The 18069-nt window shown below is 44.0% G+C and overlaps 1 protein-coding gene across 10 annotated transcripts in view; it reads right to left on the bottom strand.

The window, feature by feature from the left end:
• LOC116848714 (RNA-binding protein Musashi homolog Rbp6) overlaps positions 1-18069 on the bottom strand; it is a 926784-nt gene that overhangs the window by 16304 nt on the left and 892411 nt on the right. For 9 of the 10 annotated variants that reach the window (XM_032825098.1, XM_032825095.1, XM_032825096.1 and 6 more), the window contains 4 exons: positions 6813-6917; positions 5633-5698; positions 1365-1639; positions 63-127 (listed from right to left, as the gene is read on the bottom strand). In XM_032825098.1, coding sequence (XP_032680989.1) covers positions 86-127; positions 1365-1639; positions 5633-5698; positions 6813-6917 — 488 coding nt within the window. In that variant the 3' untranslated portion in view covers positions 63-85. The remainder of the gene's footprint in view (positions 1-62; positions 128-1364; positions 1640-5632; positions 5699-6812; positions 6918-18069) is intronic. The other variant, XM_032825097.1, reaches the window with a different exon arrangement.

The following is an 18069-nucleotide window of genomic DNA, read 5'->3' on the forward strand; positions in this document are numbered from 1 at the left end:
CACTTTAAAACGACAAAATCTACAGTCTACATTCGGCGGGATATTTTCGGCGGCGCACGTACCTGTTATTAGGTCTTAACAAGGCTCAATGGTAGCCATTAGTGAACGCCGCCGGTATGAGAGGCCCCTGGAACAGTAGAAGATATCGGTCTCATCAACCTTTCCATAAAAATAACGATTATTACACAAGAGTGAGCGCGCAGATAAACCCTTGCGCTTGCCTGCATATCTAAAATTGCGGCGTGCAATTGCGGTACTTGGCCTTCGAGGTTGTAATCACTTTTGTGCTATTATTCTCCGTAATATTCGATGTAAGGATAATGATAAGTGATAAGATGCGAGGGACGTGATTGTTACATTGGAAAATCTCGGGTAATATTGAACGTATTAATATTGCAAATATAAATAGATAGAAAGAAAGAGAGAAAGAGAACGATAAATAATGAATCAGAGAAGTTTCTCCTAGAAACGATATTAAGTATAATCTTCCATAATAAGTCAATGTAATAATTGTCATACTATACCTGACGGACCAGAGACGTACTCGCAAAATATAGAATTAGAATATATAGGATGTAAAGCGTACGATATATAATAATATATGTACAGTATGGAAGCAAATTTCTTCGAAAGATTGACAACCGGTTGCATTTGAATGTTTGCTAGAATGGGCATTGCACCCACATTTGCTTGTCGTACAGATGCACAAAGCTAGTGAAATTGCGGTATGGAACGAAACGATAAAGAGCTTGGTCGACACGCGGGTAGATCGAACAGAATTCCTCGATTATTTCCGCGGTAACGTAAAATGCGCTTCTAATCTCTGCGTGCAATATAAGTTCTCGAACACAAAGCCGTGAGTATCTCGTCCCTCGTCGATTTCATTTAGATGATCCGCCTTACCGGCTACGAACATTTGTCAAGAAGACAGACAGCACCGCGGTGTGTACATTCAACGAAGATACTTTAGCGGACTCGCTACTCGTCACAACTAAAACGCGACGTGAAAGCTTCTTCTCGTATTAGTCTCTCTTTGTAATCGTCTCTAGCCTGGTAACCACGGCTCTGTGCTATACTTTCCGGTCCCTTCCAGTTCTCCTCGTATCCGCGTCAGTTACGAAAATTCCATTTGACCGGCGGAGTTCCTCTTACAAGACGGAAAACGTCCCGTTTATTGCCGACTCGAGGCACCAAAAATCGCGCATACTATGTGAATAGTCTGTGGTGTAGGGATAAGTAGAATGACAAGTAGATAATGTGCGACCATTGCGCTGCACTCTCGACCACGCTCTTCGTCTTTTCGTTCCATTTCTCTCGGGAGGGGCCCGATTCGGTGATAAAGGGGAAGCATTAAGTGGACTTACGGGACTGTAGTTGAGCGGGGCGCGGGATACGGCGATCGCGGGGAACGCGGTCGTGGGGGGCTGCGGGCTAGCTGCGGCCTGGACGTAGCTTGCGACGGAATCCGCGGCTGCGACTGCTGCTGCGGCTGCGGCGCCCGAGCTGTACATGTCAATCGGGCCCGGCGAATTGGCCGCCGGGAATGACCGGCCCTGCGGCCCACCGTGGCCGCCGGCCGCGTGCGGCGACGCCGGCGGGAATCCGGCCTGTGCTGCGGCCGCCTGGTAGTTGTTCATCACTGCAACGAACTCGCGTCAATGTTCACCCTCTCAACCCGAGACGTCGCGGACATCGTCGTCGCGACGAGGGCGAGCCTCGGCCAGAAGCTCGCCCTCGTCCACCGCGCAGGGACTCGTGGAAATTGCCGCGCGCGGACTGTTAACTTGTTCGGGAGCCATTGAGATCCTCAACTATCGTGGTCTGATTTAGGTAATTCGCGGTTGCACGTGATAACGGTGCAATCTCATCATTGACTGGTTTATTCAGTTTCGTGATGAGTGAAAGAAATTGGCCGCTAACATTGCAACATAGTTTGAGATCGCGTGTTTCTTTGCGAATCTCACGAAGTAAATGCGTCGACGGTGGTTTTGCTCGCGCCATGTTAGTTGAGGACTCGGGAGGACCTGAAAAGTGTCTGATTGTTAAACGACGCGAAGTCGCGTTGATACTTTTTCTTTTTTTTTTCCATTTGCAGCACACGGTATTTCGCAACGACCGAATGTCCGAGTAACAATTCATTTATTAGACGCGAAAGTTGAGATTATTTCATTCCACTTGTGATAGCGACACGAGCGTTGCATGCCTTATCCCACTTAGGAATCTTCCATGCAAGTACCTTGAGGCACGTGGTTGCTCCGTTGGCGTTCGCCCCGAGTTTTTAGCTTTTTCCGCCTCTTTCCGCTTACTAATATCAGACTCGTTTCACTTGTACAACGATACGCTCTCCAGCGGGTTAAATTTCATTAAAGATAAGATTCTTTAACCTCGTACACACTAATGTAACGTTTCTCGTAACGAGCCCACGCCCATTCGTGCACACGTGAACGACGGAGATCTCTGGTCTACACTTTACTTCGAGGAGACCGTGCCGTGTGTCTAGCGCGGTTTAACGATCGCGTAAATGCGATTACACTGACTGGTATCACGATACACACACTGAATACAAGGAGAAGGATAGAGTCCGTTCAACGAGCTTTTTCGCAATGCATTTCATCGAAGACAGAGAAAGAGAAAAGGGAAGGGAAACAAAATAGAGGAGAAAATAAAAGAGAAGACACTCATGAAGCGTATTGCAAGGCAGCCGCACGATCATTGAAATAACAATTAAAAAAAGCACCTTGCACATATATGTATGTATGTATGTATATACGACATTGTACAACACGTCGCTGGAACAAGCAACGCAATCGCACGAGACAGTGATGTCGACCGATTTGAGAAGTTATGCGAGAGAGAGAGAAAGAAAGAGAGAGAGAGAGAGAGAAAGAGAAAGAGATAGATACAACAGGCTTCCGACTACACGTATATCGCTCTCTATAACATTTTGGTCCGCACGAGGACTAACTTCCCTTCGTGCTGTTAAGAAGTCAGGCGGGGCGAAGATTGCGCACGGTTGGTTCGATTAGAGACAGAAAACTAAACTTACCCCATTGCGCGTTCAGCTTTCAGAGTAAAGACCCCATGAGAATACAAACGAGGGAAGCGGGTGAAACGAAGGTAGCGCGGACAATCGCAGCGTCTGGTGTGCAACCAAGAGGATAAGTTCGAAATCAAATTCGCGTCATTATATTTCGAAAAAGAGAAACGCGCCTCCTCTCTCGGCGGTACCGATGTTAGACGAGTCTGCGGAGAAATTGCGGGTCACAAGGCTAATTTAATTAATGAGTTTCGTTACTCTTCTCGCGCGCGTCAATTAGCGCGCGAGTAATAAAATTCCGAGATCGGTTTTACGTCCTTCCTGAAAAATTTTGCGAAGCGAACTGATCCCCTCTCTTGCACCGAATCCAGTTATTGGCAGGAAAGCGATAGTTGCCAGAGGTAATTGAAAAAAAGAAGAAAAAACTTGCAGGATATATTTTCTCCTCAAATAAGCGAATATCGAACAATACTTTCTGACAGTCTAAATTTTCTTGGCACTTTCGATGGCACCATGATTTTCTTTCTTCTCACAAATGATTACACATGCTGTGCTACTTTCAAACTTCGACGATGGAGGATACGTGTCAGTTTTCTGCAACTTTCCTTGCAGTGTGAGCGTGCCAACAAATAATGTGTCTGACTCACGTGCGCACACGCACACACAATAACCAGGATTAATGGAAATACCAATGTAATTACTGTATTTGCAAAATCAATTCTCGCACATTTCTTTCCGGACTCTGCCAACAACTGCTCCTCGTATAATGGGCGAGCAAAAGTAACAAGGGGCGAAATCATGGCGGAACTACTTTGCGTTACCCTCGAAGCTATATTGCACACGGGGAAACAGTGTCTCGGCGCGTCGTCCGCATTCCAAAACTTTCGCACTCGTAAAAAGTCTGACAGATATCCAATAAGAAGCGGCGGAGATTAATGCATCTGACTCGAACGATACCGCGTATCGCGCTCACGTTGCTCGCGCGCTCGCGTAAATGTCATACGGTACGTACTTCTGGATTAACGGCGGTCACGAAAGCGCAAGAGGAAAAAGACGACGAGAGAGAGAGAGAGAGAGAGAGGGGGGGAGAGAGGGAGAGAGAGAGAGGGAGAAGAAAGGAGAAGAAAAACAAGAAGAAGAAGAACAAGAACAAGAAGAAGACGACCACGACGACGAAGAGGAGATGAAGGGAATACGGGGGGGTCGTAAGCGGGCGGTACGCGAAGAATTTGAAACTCTCGCGAGGGTGGCGAGGACAAGAGGGGGCGAGGACGGCGGCGAGGCTGCGGGAAACCGAAAGCGCCCCGGCGTACAATCTAAAAACCCATTCAGCTTTTAAACTCTTGACAATGGCGGCCGGTTACAAAGTTTTGTGCCAGTGCCGTAGGGAGGGAGGGAGGAAGAGAGGTGCGCGTGGAGCCGCGGCGGAGGGACGAGCGCGATTCAAAAGTTTGATTTATTTGAGAGGAGATTGCGGACGGCACGACGGCGCGACGGCGGGCAGATCGGGGGCAGATTCCAGATGGGGAGGACGAGGGGAGAGCGAGGGAAGAAGAAAAAAAAAGAGAGAAAAAAGAAAATAAAAGAGAGGCGGCGTATTTCGCTGCCGGCATCTCGGCGCCCCCGGCGTGCGCGACACTTCTCTTGCCGGAGGGATGACGCCGGCGTTTCCCGCCCCTCTCACATCGCTCGCTCTTCTTCCCTCTCGCTCCCTCGTAACGATTTCTCGTGGCGATTCGACGGCAGGCGATCGCGCGAAGATTAAGGGACGAAAGTAACGAGACGGTATCTATTAATACCGCCATGTTGCCTTCAGTCGCGAGGAGACGTCCATCTTGGTGCGATGAGACAAGGCGTGCGTCTCGAGAGACCGCAGGGGGTTACGCAAATCCGTGAAGCAAAAAGAGAGGCAAATACGGTCTCGTTACTTTACATTCGCATCTGGCGAGAATAGCGTTGCGCAGTCAGCGCCGTTTGACTTTCCGAGGAAGAGCTTTCGTTCTCAGGTCAGCCGAAGCTAGCGATACACACTTGGCTATAACCGTTAAGTACGATTCTACACAGAACAGTCATGCGGTATAATCATGCTCAGTAAAGCAGCCATGCTCTCCGTTGTTCGCGTTCACGGGTCGGGAATCGCCTGGTGAAATTACAGACATTAACCGAGCGAAATCTTTCTCTCGACCGTTACTGTCCACGGCAAATGGAGATTGATTCGTGAGAACATCGAGTAACGTTAAATGCTACAATTGGGGGAGGGCATCGAGTGACCCGATGTTCCGCGAAATTATCCATCCTGTAAACAGAATTCAATTTGTGCCAATGCCAAACGACACCGAAATGACACGGTGAGAGAGCGGGCGCGGATACCCAATTCGAACGCAATGTCGCGTTGCGACGTTTTGTCGCAGTATTTCGTTCGGCGAGGCTTTTCCAGAGGGTTACCTCTTTCCCGCGGACTATCGGCCGATTTCGCGTTCAGTTAACGATAAAGCAGCCACTGAAACTGTTTGTTTGCATTTCCGTGCGAGTCGATAAAAGCGCATTACGTTCGCAGCATCGAGTATAGAAGAGAAAAGACTTTTTCAGACGTACCAGAAAGTGCTTGCGTAAGTAAGGGCGTGTTGTTGTTTGGGGTGAGCTGTCCATTGGTTAGATCCACTGAAACATAAAACTTCGGTCACAACTGCGCCGCACTTGCAACGCGCGTATGTGCTTTCGCTATTCATTTCCGTTGACTGTCACTCGACAAATATACGGCCCGAGAGCTAACGTACATTAAAAAAAAAAGGGGAAAAACGAAAAGAGAATAGAACACAACGAACAGAGAAGTGATGGCGCGCCAGATGGATGACTGAAAAGGAAAACAGAACACGGCGGAGCAGTTATTTATCCGAGTGTGTTGCTTTGTCAATCGTCTCTCTTGTTTTCGAGTCTCGTTCCCGAGGACGCCGACGAGGATCCCTGAGGTATGCGTGCCGTCTGTCTCTCGTCTTCGGCGACGCCCGGACGCGAGAAGCGTCTCTTGGAGGCGTTCGTTTAGGTGTTGGCGTCCCCCCGTCAAGGCGTTATCACGCCCGTTGGACGATAAGAGTTCGCGCGTGTAAGGAAACACGTCGGAAATAACGGAAGCGCCAAACGTCGCCGAAAAATGTGACAGGTGTTTTCTCGGTGCACTTAGAGAGCTTTCGCTCGTATCGACGGTATCAGCTTTCTCCATCGAGGCGGGGATGCTCGAAACCGTGTTGGCGTTTACCACCGCGACTACGGGTTTCGATTCGGATGCATCGACTGGCTGCGACAATAATGGAACCTACGAGTATCGATCGCCGTCGAAACTACGGCGCGAGACTCCCTGGAGTAGCACTCGATGCATCGAAATGCACTTCGGTATTAATATGCATTTTCCGTGCGGAAACAGACGGAAGGCAGAAACGTACGAAACGCGATAAACGAGGCGGGACGATTCGAGAAGAATGCTCAGAGAAATGGTTGTACTTCGAAAGATCGCGCGCATGGGGGATTTCTGCGTCCCAGATAGAGAACCAGAAAGAGGAAAAAAGAGGAGAGAGAGAGAGAGAGAGAGAGAGAGAGAGAGAGAGAAAAGAGAGAGAAAGAGAGAAAGAGGCCGACGATGACGAAGAAGGTACACGAGCGTGTATGTAATATGTGTGTGAGAGAAAGATAGATGGAGAGAAAGAGAGACAGAAAGAGATAAAGAGAGAAGGAAGTGTTTCAGTGCGTATTTCGAGCAAAGTGAATGTCGACTTCATACATTTCTTCCGGAGTGCATTGCGTTGGACATGTTGCATCGGCGCCTCCGTATACGCGCGGCCTGCATTCTCACTTCCTGTTCCGTGGTAGTACACCGCTGGCACTCCTGACATTATAAAGAACAAGAAGAAAGCTGAGAATGATGAGAAAAACAAAAAAAAAAGAAATAGGGACAGGGAGTACGTTCTGTAACGCGAATTGTTACCGGGTGTAGAAAAAGAAAGACGGTTATTCGTGTCGACGTACTGCGTGAATTAATTCTGAGATGTGGATATATTCTACGAATATACAATACGCTTGTGTACTTATGTAGTCGGTGTAGTTTGCAGGAAACGTGACGCGAATATGCTATATTTGTCAACGTAAATTTGCATTAGTGTAGAAGTTATTTGGTGGTACAAAATTAAAGAAATATACGTTTTATGTGCGCTCCGCATATATAATCTGCGTGATTTAACACGCGGTGAGTCATTATTAACGTTTGCGCGTTATATCAGGTATTGCTCGAATTTCGTTCTCTTCATAGTTATCAGCTAAAATGAAGTCATCACGCATTACGTGAACATCGACAGAAAGATAGAAAGAAAATAAAACGTGCTGTGAAGAATTTATTAAAATATTTAAGATTAACGTATCGCGCGGGGAGAACACAGCTCCAACCTGATCAATATTAGATTGTAATACGTTATGCGGGAGGATAATGGATAAATATAAAATGCAGTAGAAGTAGCGAAAATAAAAAGGGATGAAACTCGTATGTTTTCATACGTGTATCAGAGCGACGTGGTCATAACGTAAAATACTAAAAATTTAAATTTACACGAGTCGAAATTTTCCTCCTATATTTTAACTTTGCACATTCCGTCAAGTCTGAAGGAATAATAGAGGATCTCGGGATATATAACATTATACATTATAGATATTGTTCTACTCTGATAACATAAATTTGATAACGCGTTTTTTAATCTGCTTGTTTGAATATTTTTCACCTGCATTTAATCTTTACTTTTAAAACTTAAAAACAAACGCAAGGCATTTTGAATATGCCAACATTTTCTGTTCATTTCTATTTAATCTTGTTACTATTTTGATCGAAATTTAAATTTCTACTAGCGTGTAGCATTATCAGATACACAGTTGCAATGTTTGCTTTCACAACTTCTCTTCTTTATATCGTTTTAATCTCCAAATGCTCTCGTCATTTCCAACGCCAATAAGAAACAATAAAAATATTATGAATATGAGAATGTTTATTCTTGTTAATTATTTAATGTTTGCTTGCTCATATACTGTATTTGCAACTGAACAAGATACATAATTAATATATTGATGATTGAAATTAATAGTCAATGCAGATAGAATATTGAGATAATTGAATATTAAATAATCCTGAAATAAATTCTTTCTAAGGACAATTCAGCGTGACAGAAATAATATTAAGTAATAATTTGTAGCATTGAAATGGAACAATCGTCTTATTTAGTATTATACTTGTAGATTCTACATTTCCCTCAAATTGATCGGAATAGGCAGGATAAATGTACAACTCGGGGAAATTTCGACTCGGATAGCGCTTTATATTTGAGCAATTTCCGCAAAAGTTTCACGCGAATATTTGCAGGCATTGTATGTATCCCCGCGCGGAAGCTTTTTATTCAGATTCGAATTTTCCATGCGCCCAAAAATTTCGTCACATCCAGCCAATGTGGCGCTATCGCGATATGTAATCGCGTATGAAACACCGTGGTGCTTTCAGGGAGGGATAGCGGAAGGCAGGCAGGGATGGAATTTTTATCTTTATTCAAAGCAAACATAAATTGTGTTATGCGTATAAGCGATTGTGCAAATTGTATTTGTGATATGCGTGAGTAGTCTGAGAGTAGAGGGAAATAGACGGGAATATCATTGAAGATCGAAATGGTGTGTTTTTGATACGCCGTTAATATGAGGGAAGGGAATGATCCTACTCTATACTGTCGCAACAACGTGTTTTCATGGAGAAGCCTCGTTTCGGCCGAGCCAACCATCGGCACTGATAACGCGATTGCGAGAGAGGGTGAATGGACCATAAATCGTGGATCGACGTGATTTGTATGGGGTATCGCGGCGCTTAATGGTGTGGCTTGTCTCTATCGACATGCTTTGACCGGAAGTTCCGAGCCATAGTTAGAGGGAAATACTCTGTAGACCTGTCCGCCGAAGCCTGACGATTTACGTGCACTCATATCTTGTCGATGCTCTGCAACGTAAATGAATCGCGTCTGGCGAGTGCGCGGGAATCACATAAATAAAAAAAAAAAAAAATACGCAGAATGCCCCGAGATATTATCACGCGATATCTTCAAGACGGTCTGTGCGAACGTGTCGTGAACTTACGTGTGTCGTTAATGATTAAGTCCAAATTATTACGAGATATTAATTATCGATGGTCGTACGATGACGGAAACGCGCGACAATAAATGTTATATAAAAAAAAAACACGACGGTAATATGTTAAATTACATGAGCATGTTAAAAATTTAACACGAAAGTTTTTACACGAATAGACTTCAACATATATACAAAAATACAAATGAATACAAAAATGCTTTTTTTACCCTCTAATAATTATAGATCTAATAGGGGAAAACGCTCAGTAACCAGTTTTTAGCAATTTTGTTCATAAATCATCAAAAAGTGTACAAGGATTTACTAATTATTTATTAGTTATTCATCAATTTATTTATTATATCTCCTTATTTTCATTTTCCTTTAAATTTTCTTAAACCACTAAAAATTTAACACAAAAGTTTCTATACGGATCGACTTCAACATAAATACTTATGCAAAAATACAGTTAAATACAAAAGTGCTTCTAATAATACTAGATCTAATAGAGGAAAATGTTGAGCAATAAATTTTCAGCATCCTTGCTCATATCTTATAATAAATTATTAAAAAATATATAGGAATTTTTTAGTTATTTATTATATTAATTATTATTTTATATTTTCTTATTTTTGCTTTCTCTTAAATCTCCGTGAACCTTAATATCTGATGAAAGATGCACGCGAGAGTGCCGAAAGCAGATAGAGTATCGACTACTGGACGTTTCCCCTGAAATATTCGAGCGTTAATAAAGCCCCGTGTATCGCGCGGCATACGGCGTGTTTACCGCCTGCTTATCGCGGCGCGCCAACGGTCGCGCGCCCTTGACGCGCGCTGAAAGTCTCGCGACAATAGACACGTAGGCTTACGTCTCATAACGGTTTCCAACGCCGAGACGAGTACATCGGATCGCGTCGCGCACTTTTCCCGACTTTTCCTAATTAGTGAAAACCACTGTGTGATATTTTGCACGCGCGATTATTGTGCTGTGTCCATCGTGAGTCGCGGGGCAACGTGAAATCTAAATGGTGACTATCGCAGCCCGTTTTGATTAGATTTAGAGGAAAAACACGATCAAAACTTCCGTGTTCTTGACTTCCTTACACACGAATAACCTCTCTATTAATCGGGAAAACTACTTCTTGTTGCGGATCCGGCAGAGGTTGCGGCCGCACAGTAAATGCAGGACTTGAGGATGTAGTTGGGAGGATGCGGATGCAGCACCGGAGGATCCGGTTCGGGCAGAGCAGAGTCGGCTCGAAGGTAGATTTCATAGACTCTATACGCTATTCCCTTTAACCCTTTGGATCGTAAATCGAGAAATAGCTGTCGGAATGAGTTGCGATCGCAAAGAGCTAATCCGTTCGTATCTCTATGTACAATAAAGCTAACTGGTGGAATTGTCCTTTCCAGATCTGTTCCAGAACGTGGCCGGCTTTGAGCTGCAGGCATTCGGTGAGTCAAATGAAACTGGGTGATAAAAACAATTAAGGTGGCGGGTATTTACAAAATATCGTTGGAGTCAGTGTGACTTACTTTGCTGATAGATTTTTGCATGTATGTGTACGTGTTGTTAAACAAAAAATACTGCTCGAAATAGCTAGAAGATCACTAATTTAAATGCCTATATCACTCCTTAGACGTTTGAAGTGTCGAAAATATATTTTTATCTTACTATCTAAATTTCTTTAAAATAGATATTTACATATTTTATATATATAAATTATATAATATATAATAATTTTTAATATCTGGAAAATTTAAAAGCCTAAATTAAAAAAAATTTTTTTTTAAAAGTCTCTATTAAAACATTTATATCATATTAAGAATTATATCATACAACATATTTTTGTTCAAATATGATATTTTTTTCCTTTTATATGAATTTTTGACTATATAATTCAATAGAATTTTTTATTCAATGCGGTCTCCTGATTGTTTCGAGCAATATACAATGTGCATCAGAATTGCGCCACCAAAAGTAATCTTTGCAACAAATATTGCGAAGCCATTGTGCGTGAAATTTCACGCCACTCGCGAAAGAGAACTCCGCTCGCACACCGCGTACAATGTAAATTAAATTTTGCAATTGTTGCGATTAACATTCAGTTCACAATTTCTTACATATTACCATCGCGATTATTTCACTCGCGGATATGTCGCGAATTTCAATTTGCGGTACTCGTTGTCGATTTTTTTTCACACAATTTACGTTGCGATTTTGAGTTTTAAAACGGCTTTATGATACCTTGAGTCAAAATTTAGAATTTACTGTAAGTCCTGTAAGCGCTGATTTGATTCGAATAATACTTTCCGGACCTCAAGTCTATAAATGCTTTTGGATACAGAACAATTTCTTCCTTTTTATTCCTTTTAAGTTTCTGAATCACATTAAAATGCTGAAAGAAAAATAATAAAGAGTTTATGAAGCAAGAAAGTTTCTTTTATTTACTTACTTATTAATTTTTGTTAAGTTATTTATTCTTATTGTGTGTATATACTCTATCTGCAATCAAGTATGATATCTAATTAATATATTGTTTATTGAAATTAAGAATAAAGATTCAATACAGATATTGAGATAATCATGTATTAAATAATTCCAAAGCATCAAAAGAGGACAATAGTGTTGCGCATATTTTGAAATAATGTTACATTTCAAGAGTCTTCATTGATCCTTCAAGTTAAATGGAATATGCTCAGGCTTAAATATAGAATCTGAATTTCGACTCATAGTTTATCACGAATTCACGAAACGGAAAATCTATTAGAAAACACGACATTGTCTCTTGGATTTTCGATCTTGCCGCAGACGTGAGACGTTCCTCAATCCGCAATATTTTTTATACGCGATTCGCGAGAGTACGTCACCGACGTGCCAGAATCGTTCGTGCCGCTACAAATTTTCATGTTAAACGAATTTGCAAATTCCGATCTCGTCTTTCGCTTTAATCGAATTCATAGATCTCATCTCGAGATAAATAAAAACTTTTCACTGACGCCATCGATATATTCATGAAGTGCCGTTATAATATAAATATTAATCGCGTCGCGAATAAAGTGCAATTAACATGGGACGATGCGGGACGGAGACCAAACTTCACGGAATTCCGAATGCAACGACGGATGAATAGGCCTTGGTTGGACGTCCACGGATCCGGCTGGACGTCACTGGATTTCGACGAAAAACAGTGAGTGATGAACTCCAACACTCAAAGAATGTTATTACACAGTAGTGCATGCGTAGACGTAAATCACACTGATTTCCAACGAAAATAGTAATAACTTACTATGTGTCATTTTTCATGTGCATCATATATATCTATATTTCACATATGTCTATATTTCATATATGCCAAAGATTACATATGTCTATATTTTATATATGCCAAATGATATTCTCTAATAATTTAACATGTTCCACTGAAATTTCTCTTATCTGATTCAATTCAATGATTCAACTGATATTCAAACAGTATATTTCTCGGAAGGGAACTTTATTAAATCCAAAAATAATTGAATCATATGAAAGTCCGCGACTTCCGCGAAATTAGAACCGCTCATCGGAACCCACTTAATTCAGAAATGGAAATGCGCGACGATAAAAGTTCAGACAATGGAAATTATTGTTGAAATGTGTGCTGAATAGTTGTGTTATTGATAAATCTTTTCTTCGATAATCTGGTGGTTTGCACTTTGGTTAAAAGAGAAGTGAAATAATCGGCTAGACAATATTTTCAGCAGGAAAAACATAATAATAACAATAATGTGAAAGTAAGGATCCTGTGCGAGTAGGACAGATTGACGGGCGAAACGGAAATCCTTCAGGTTAGGAAACGTTTATCGGAGATTTCATAAAAAGAAAGGGGCCACTCGCGCGTCTACGTCCAACAGTTGAAACGGGCACGGCTTTCGAATATCGCGACGACCAACAGCTGCGCCGATAGCTTCTGGGATCGTATCTCGATCCGGCCAAAAATAGCAAATAGTTACACATAAGCGCGCCCTAACCACGTGTACAATCGGCCTACACGTGTATACATATATTCACACACAAAAAAAAAGGAATCTGGAACATTAGTCAGCATAGGAAAATACGCGATTATCTTCATCTCGACGTGTCGAGTCATGAACAATTGGAAATTAAATCGATCTCGGCGAAGCGAATTTTCACGGTGCGAGCGCGCGTAAAAATTACTTCGGAGCGTACACCGCGGAATAGAATTCAATTTCGGAGTAGTTAGTGGGACACGCGATACCTTAAGAGGAAATTCCGCGCACGTAGATGGAATCGCGGATCGAATCCTTGTGGTGAGGGATAATCCGAATTCCTGGAGGATACTTGAGTCGGATAAAAGCAACGATTTCTGGGACATCCTGCTCAAACATGTATACACTAAGTACGTTCCGTGGAAGTCCTTATTGCCTGAGTTTGACCGTCCATCGAGGCGACCAGCGCGCGTAGGGATCTAGGCCAAGAGTTCATCTATTTCGAGTGTATCTCCAGCTGACGTAAACGCGATCGAGACTTTAGATAAGGGTTCCGCGCCGCGAAATCTACCCAGGGGACTCGGCGCAAAGCCGGGTAGCCTTCGAGTCTCAAATTCCGGCATAGGCACTCATTCGCTCAACTCGAAGGGGTTGGTTAGGTAGGCGCGGCGTAGAAGGAATGATCTCTCTCGGTCGGAGATCTCGAACCAGACGAGAAGGTAGCGAATTTCGGTCGCACGAAAAAAGACCCGGTGCGATCTGGTGCGAAAAATTCGCGTCGAAATTAAAATCAGGCCGGTGATAGCTCTCAGAAATATACAGCCTGTCTGTCTGACGGGCGGGCGGGCCCTGGTGAGAAACCGCGTCCGAAGTTGCGCGAAAGTAGCGACCGTTAGCAAGTTCCCGGCGTCTTTAGGGATTACCGAGATATATTCTCAACTTTCTGAAGGAATGATATCCCGCGTATACTTTTAAGGAAGTGATATTGATGAGCGCTTTGTAACGTGTTCTCCGCGATACGCATTTTTCCGGAGAAGTTTGGGAATTGCGATACCGCCGTGTAAAGCCGTAAAAGCTTTATTATATCGGGGTTGTTTTCTTTCCTTCCTCCCTTTCCTCCCCCCTCTCTCTCCCTCTCTCCCCTTCTCTCTCTCGAATATTTCCACCGCGGATTAGGGGATGATAAACGGCTGAACGAGGCGGAGAAGGATTCGTCGTGAGGAGCAATAAGTGTCATCTGCTTTCTGTTGCGCCGCATATTTCAGAGGCACTAAGAAATCGACTCGGTCAATAAAGAGTAAGAGAAAGCAGGAGATAGGGTGCGCAAATTGGTTAAATTCCGCTGCGTCATTCAGCTGTTAGCTCATCTCTTCATACGCGTGTTATGTTCTGGAAGACAGTGCGCAGACAAACGGCGCAGAGAGAACAAACAGATGTGGTATCCGGATGTTCGACGTTACCGTATAATGCGGACTTAAGCGTGACATAATGGCGGCACAAGTGGGACGCGGGGATATGTGTTGCAAGCGGTTAGTATTCTCCTCGGCAAATTATCGGGCTGGGGTTTAGTAGAGGATCTCGGGGTCGTTGAAAGCGTCTCGTTCGTTCGTATCCCAGCGATTTAGCGTCGCGCTGAGAAGAACGCAGGTGCGGAGGCGGATGCCCCGAGAGGAAAAGAAGAGTCCCCGGCGTGCATGCATGCCGCGCGGTCATAGCGTCGGTCTGCAACGTGGTGCAACGCGCACATACACACAGCCGTCCGTTTGAACGGGTTAGCCCTTGTCATCCTCAGAAGTTTTTTTTTCTCGCGAGCGAAGCGATATAGACAGACGTCATTGACGAAGCAACACACATTAATTAGTCGAGTCATGAATCGTTAATTAGCGGTAATGTCGCGCCGCACGGTTAGAAAGGCGATTGCCGTGGTGGTAGAGCGGCAGTAATAGTAATAGCGGTAGCAACAGCGTGCTGTTAATTCGCGCGTCCATGCCCGACGAATGCGACAAACGACGGCGGAACTGTTGAACGGTGCTGGATGCGTCAAACAAATAACAGGTATTATCCGGCCGGCGAAATCGCCGGCGCATCCTAAACTACACACACGTATGTATCAGAGAGAATCGGCTGTGTGTGGCGGCCGGGCAATAATCGTAACTTATACGCATCGTAGGCGGATATGAACATACGCAGATATCATCGTGACAGGTCGAAGTTTCTAAACTACGGACTCGTCAATTTGTTAGTACGTGTATGTGTGTGTGTGTGTGTGTGTATAGGGACGCGTGTGTGTCACGCTGCTAACTCTAATTAGCGTTCTCTAATGCTAGCGGTCAAATAAACGGCAAGAAATAACGGCGTTCGGGCGGTAAAGTTTTACGGCCGGTTCTAGCACGGAAATACACTAGAGAGTGCACAGCCGCGCAGTGTAAGTAAGTACAGCCGGGGAGCTTTGTAGAATTGCACAGGGTAGTACGACAGGGTGGAGGTAGACAGAGTCCAAAATCGACAGACGTATACACACGACACACACCAAGAAAAAAAAGGAAAAAAAGTAGAAAAAACGACACAACGACGAAGATAATCACTCTCGTTCTATCTACGTTTCTAAATCTACTGTTCTATGAGCTCTACGCGGAAGTGGTCGCGGACGAGTCGCGGCGAATCGCCCCGGCCACTTCCGACGATCTCTCCGGAAGAAAGGAACACACTACTTCTCTCGATCTATGATAGATATGAAAATTGATCTCAACGAACTCAGTAACAACACACTCAAGAAACTTCTGCCATATACGGAGTAGTACTCGTTACGGTCGCTCGAGAGGTGTTATGTATATAATACACTATTTTAACTCGTATCTGTAACTCTCTATGTACGGCCTAAAATCAGCCAAGGTTGCCAACGACGAGTTCGCGAAACTGATCGATGTGTCGTGAACAAGTTTCCGCCGCGGTCCCGATAGTTTTCTTCATCGTGACGAGGTTTTCCTCATCGAGACCAGCGCGAAATCACTTTCTCGATGAAGCAAGAACGCGACGCGACACCGCGGGCAATCTTAGCGTCAACTAAATTAATTACTGTTAATTACAAAGATATTAGTCGACAACGACTTATCCGACTTACTACAGACTAATCAGAGAGACTATATATAATGATCGTTTAACTCGAGTTATCTAAGCTGTCTACATTTCTCTTGCACCACCACGGGAAGATCCAAGTGTGCTACTTTCTTGATCGCAAACCGCGTCTTCGTTTTATCGCATTAGCGAAGAGTCTCTCTCTCTTTCTCTCTCTCTCTCATTCTCTCTTCACGTTCTTGCAATTCATAAAGCGAGGAATCAACCCGTCGTGGTAGAACTAGGCGTCTCGTTACTATAAACAATATTTAGTAATTAAAATCACTTCATATATAATACGGCGACGTTTCTAAGAGACAGTAGGTGTAGGTAGATGGTAGATTACTCGCCCCTAGGTGACTGCATCTTCAACGTAGTCTTCGTCATCGATCTCGGCAATGCTTCCGTCCCGGATTCCGTCTGCCCTCCTTTACTTTTTTTTTTTATTACGACATTCAACTCGAATTCGTTCGTCTCGCGGAAAGATTGGGACCCATAGCCATAGCGCGATGCAAACGAGCGAAATCGTGTGCCGGCGGAAGGGATGGTGTCGCAAAATCGGGATAATGTGCGGAGAAAGAGAATGCGCGTGAGAACAACGAAGATACTTCGAGCTTGTAGAGCGGTCTACGCGAACGTTCACGTAAATCGTACGACGCGCGAGAGATTAGGAGACCCTCGCGAACAATGACAATCCCTCCCCGACTGGAAATCTACCCTATGGTTCTGATCGGGTTGGTCCTGACCGGTTATCTGATTTTGTACAAGGTGATTTATGTTACTGGATTCTGATAAGTTATAACGCAGTGCGGTAATCAGGATCTTATTAATAATAGGGGGATTATCAATAATCGATCTCATTAATAATTACACTGAGAAGGAAATGCTTGAAAATTTAGTTGTGGACTATAAAGTTTATTTTTCTGTGAATAAATTTTACATTCCACAAATAAATTTACAAATATTCTTTTTTCCGGTGTAAGGCCTGATAATGTCATCTTATGCAAACCAGATGGCCGATTGGGCTCAACTTGCGATCAGGGCAGACCTATGGAATACATTTCTAGTCGGGTTACTATGTGTTTTAGCAGCCTTGATGGGCTATGAGTCTCGCGCGCGAACGCGCGACGAGATCAAGAGTGCTTTCACGAGGCTGATCTCAGTTTTCACTAGAACTACACACAACGAGTGTCTGGATGTACATGCAAGCGTCGCTGCGACCGGCGCACAAAAGAACGATCAATAATTCGAAAGAGTGATCGGTATTCATAAGTGGAGACGCGCCGAGAATTATCGATATCCGTTCGCCCACTCAAGAGCAGCGAGCCCAGCCCAGCACTCTCGCTTTGATACCGTTCTCGCGCTGGGATCCGCGACGGTCTAATTTCTGAATCGTATCCGTCCGATACGGAGATCACCTTTAATGTCCAGCGGTAATGGAAATCTGGTAATCTCGTTTAGCATTAAACGCGCGCGACGGGAGAAGTGCGAATGTACAAGTTCCATATATCGGGTATCGATAGCTCTCCGCGGCGAGGTACGCGACATTTTTCCCCAGCGTTTTGTGGCCGGCCGTGGCTTCGCTTTTAACCTCGACGTGTGGATGTCCTTTCCTTCCCGTTGAAGTAGTCAAGGTCGGGAGAAGATCTAACAAGTTCTCTCATCATGCGACGTGTCGTACACACAAATCTCTCGTGACACGCTTTCTCTCTCTCTCTCTTTCTCTCTCTCTCTCTCTCTCTCTCTCTCTCTCTCTCTCTCTCTCTCTCTCTCTCTCTCTCTCTCTC

Source organism: Odontomachus brunneus, unplaced genomic scaffold (assembly GCF_010583005.1).
Source record: "Odontomachus brunneus isolate Ranch 3 - 2012 unplaced genomic scaffold, Obru_v1 Obru_scaffold_098, whole genome shotgun sequence".
NCBI lineage: Eukaryota > Metazoa > Arthropoda > Insecta > Hymenoptera > Formicidae > Odontomachus > Odontomachus brunneus.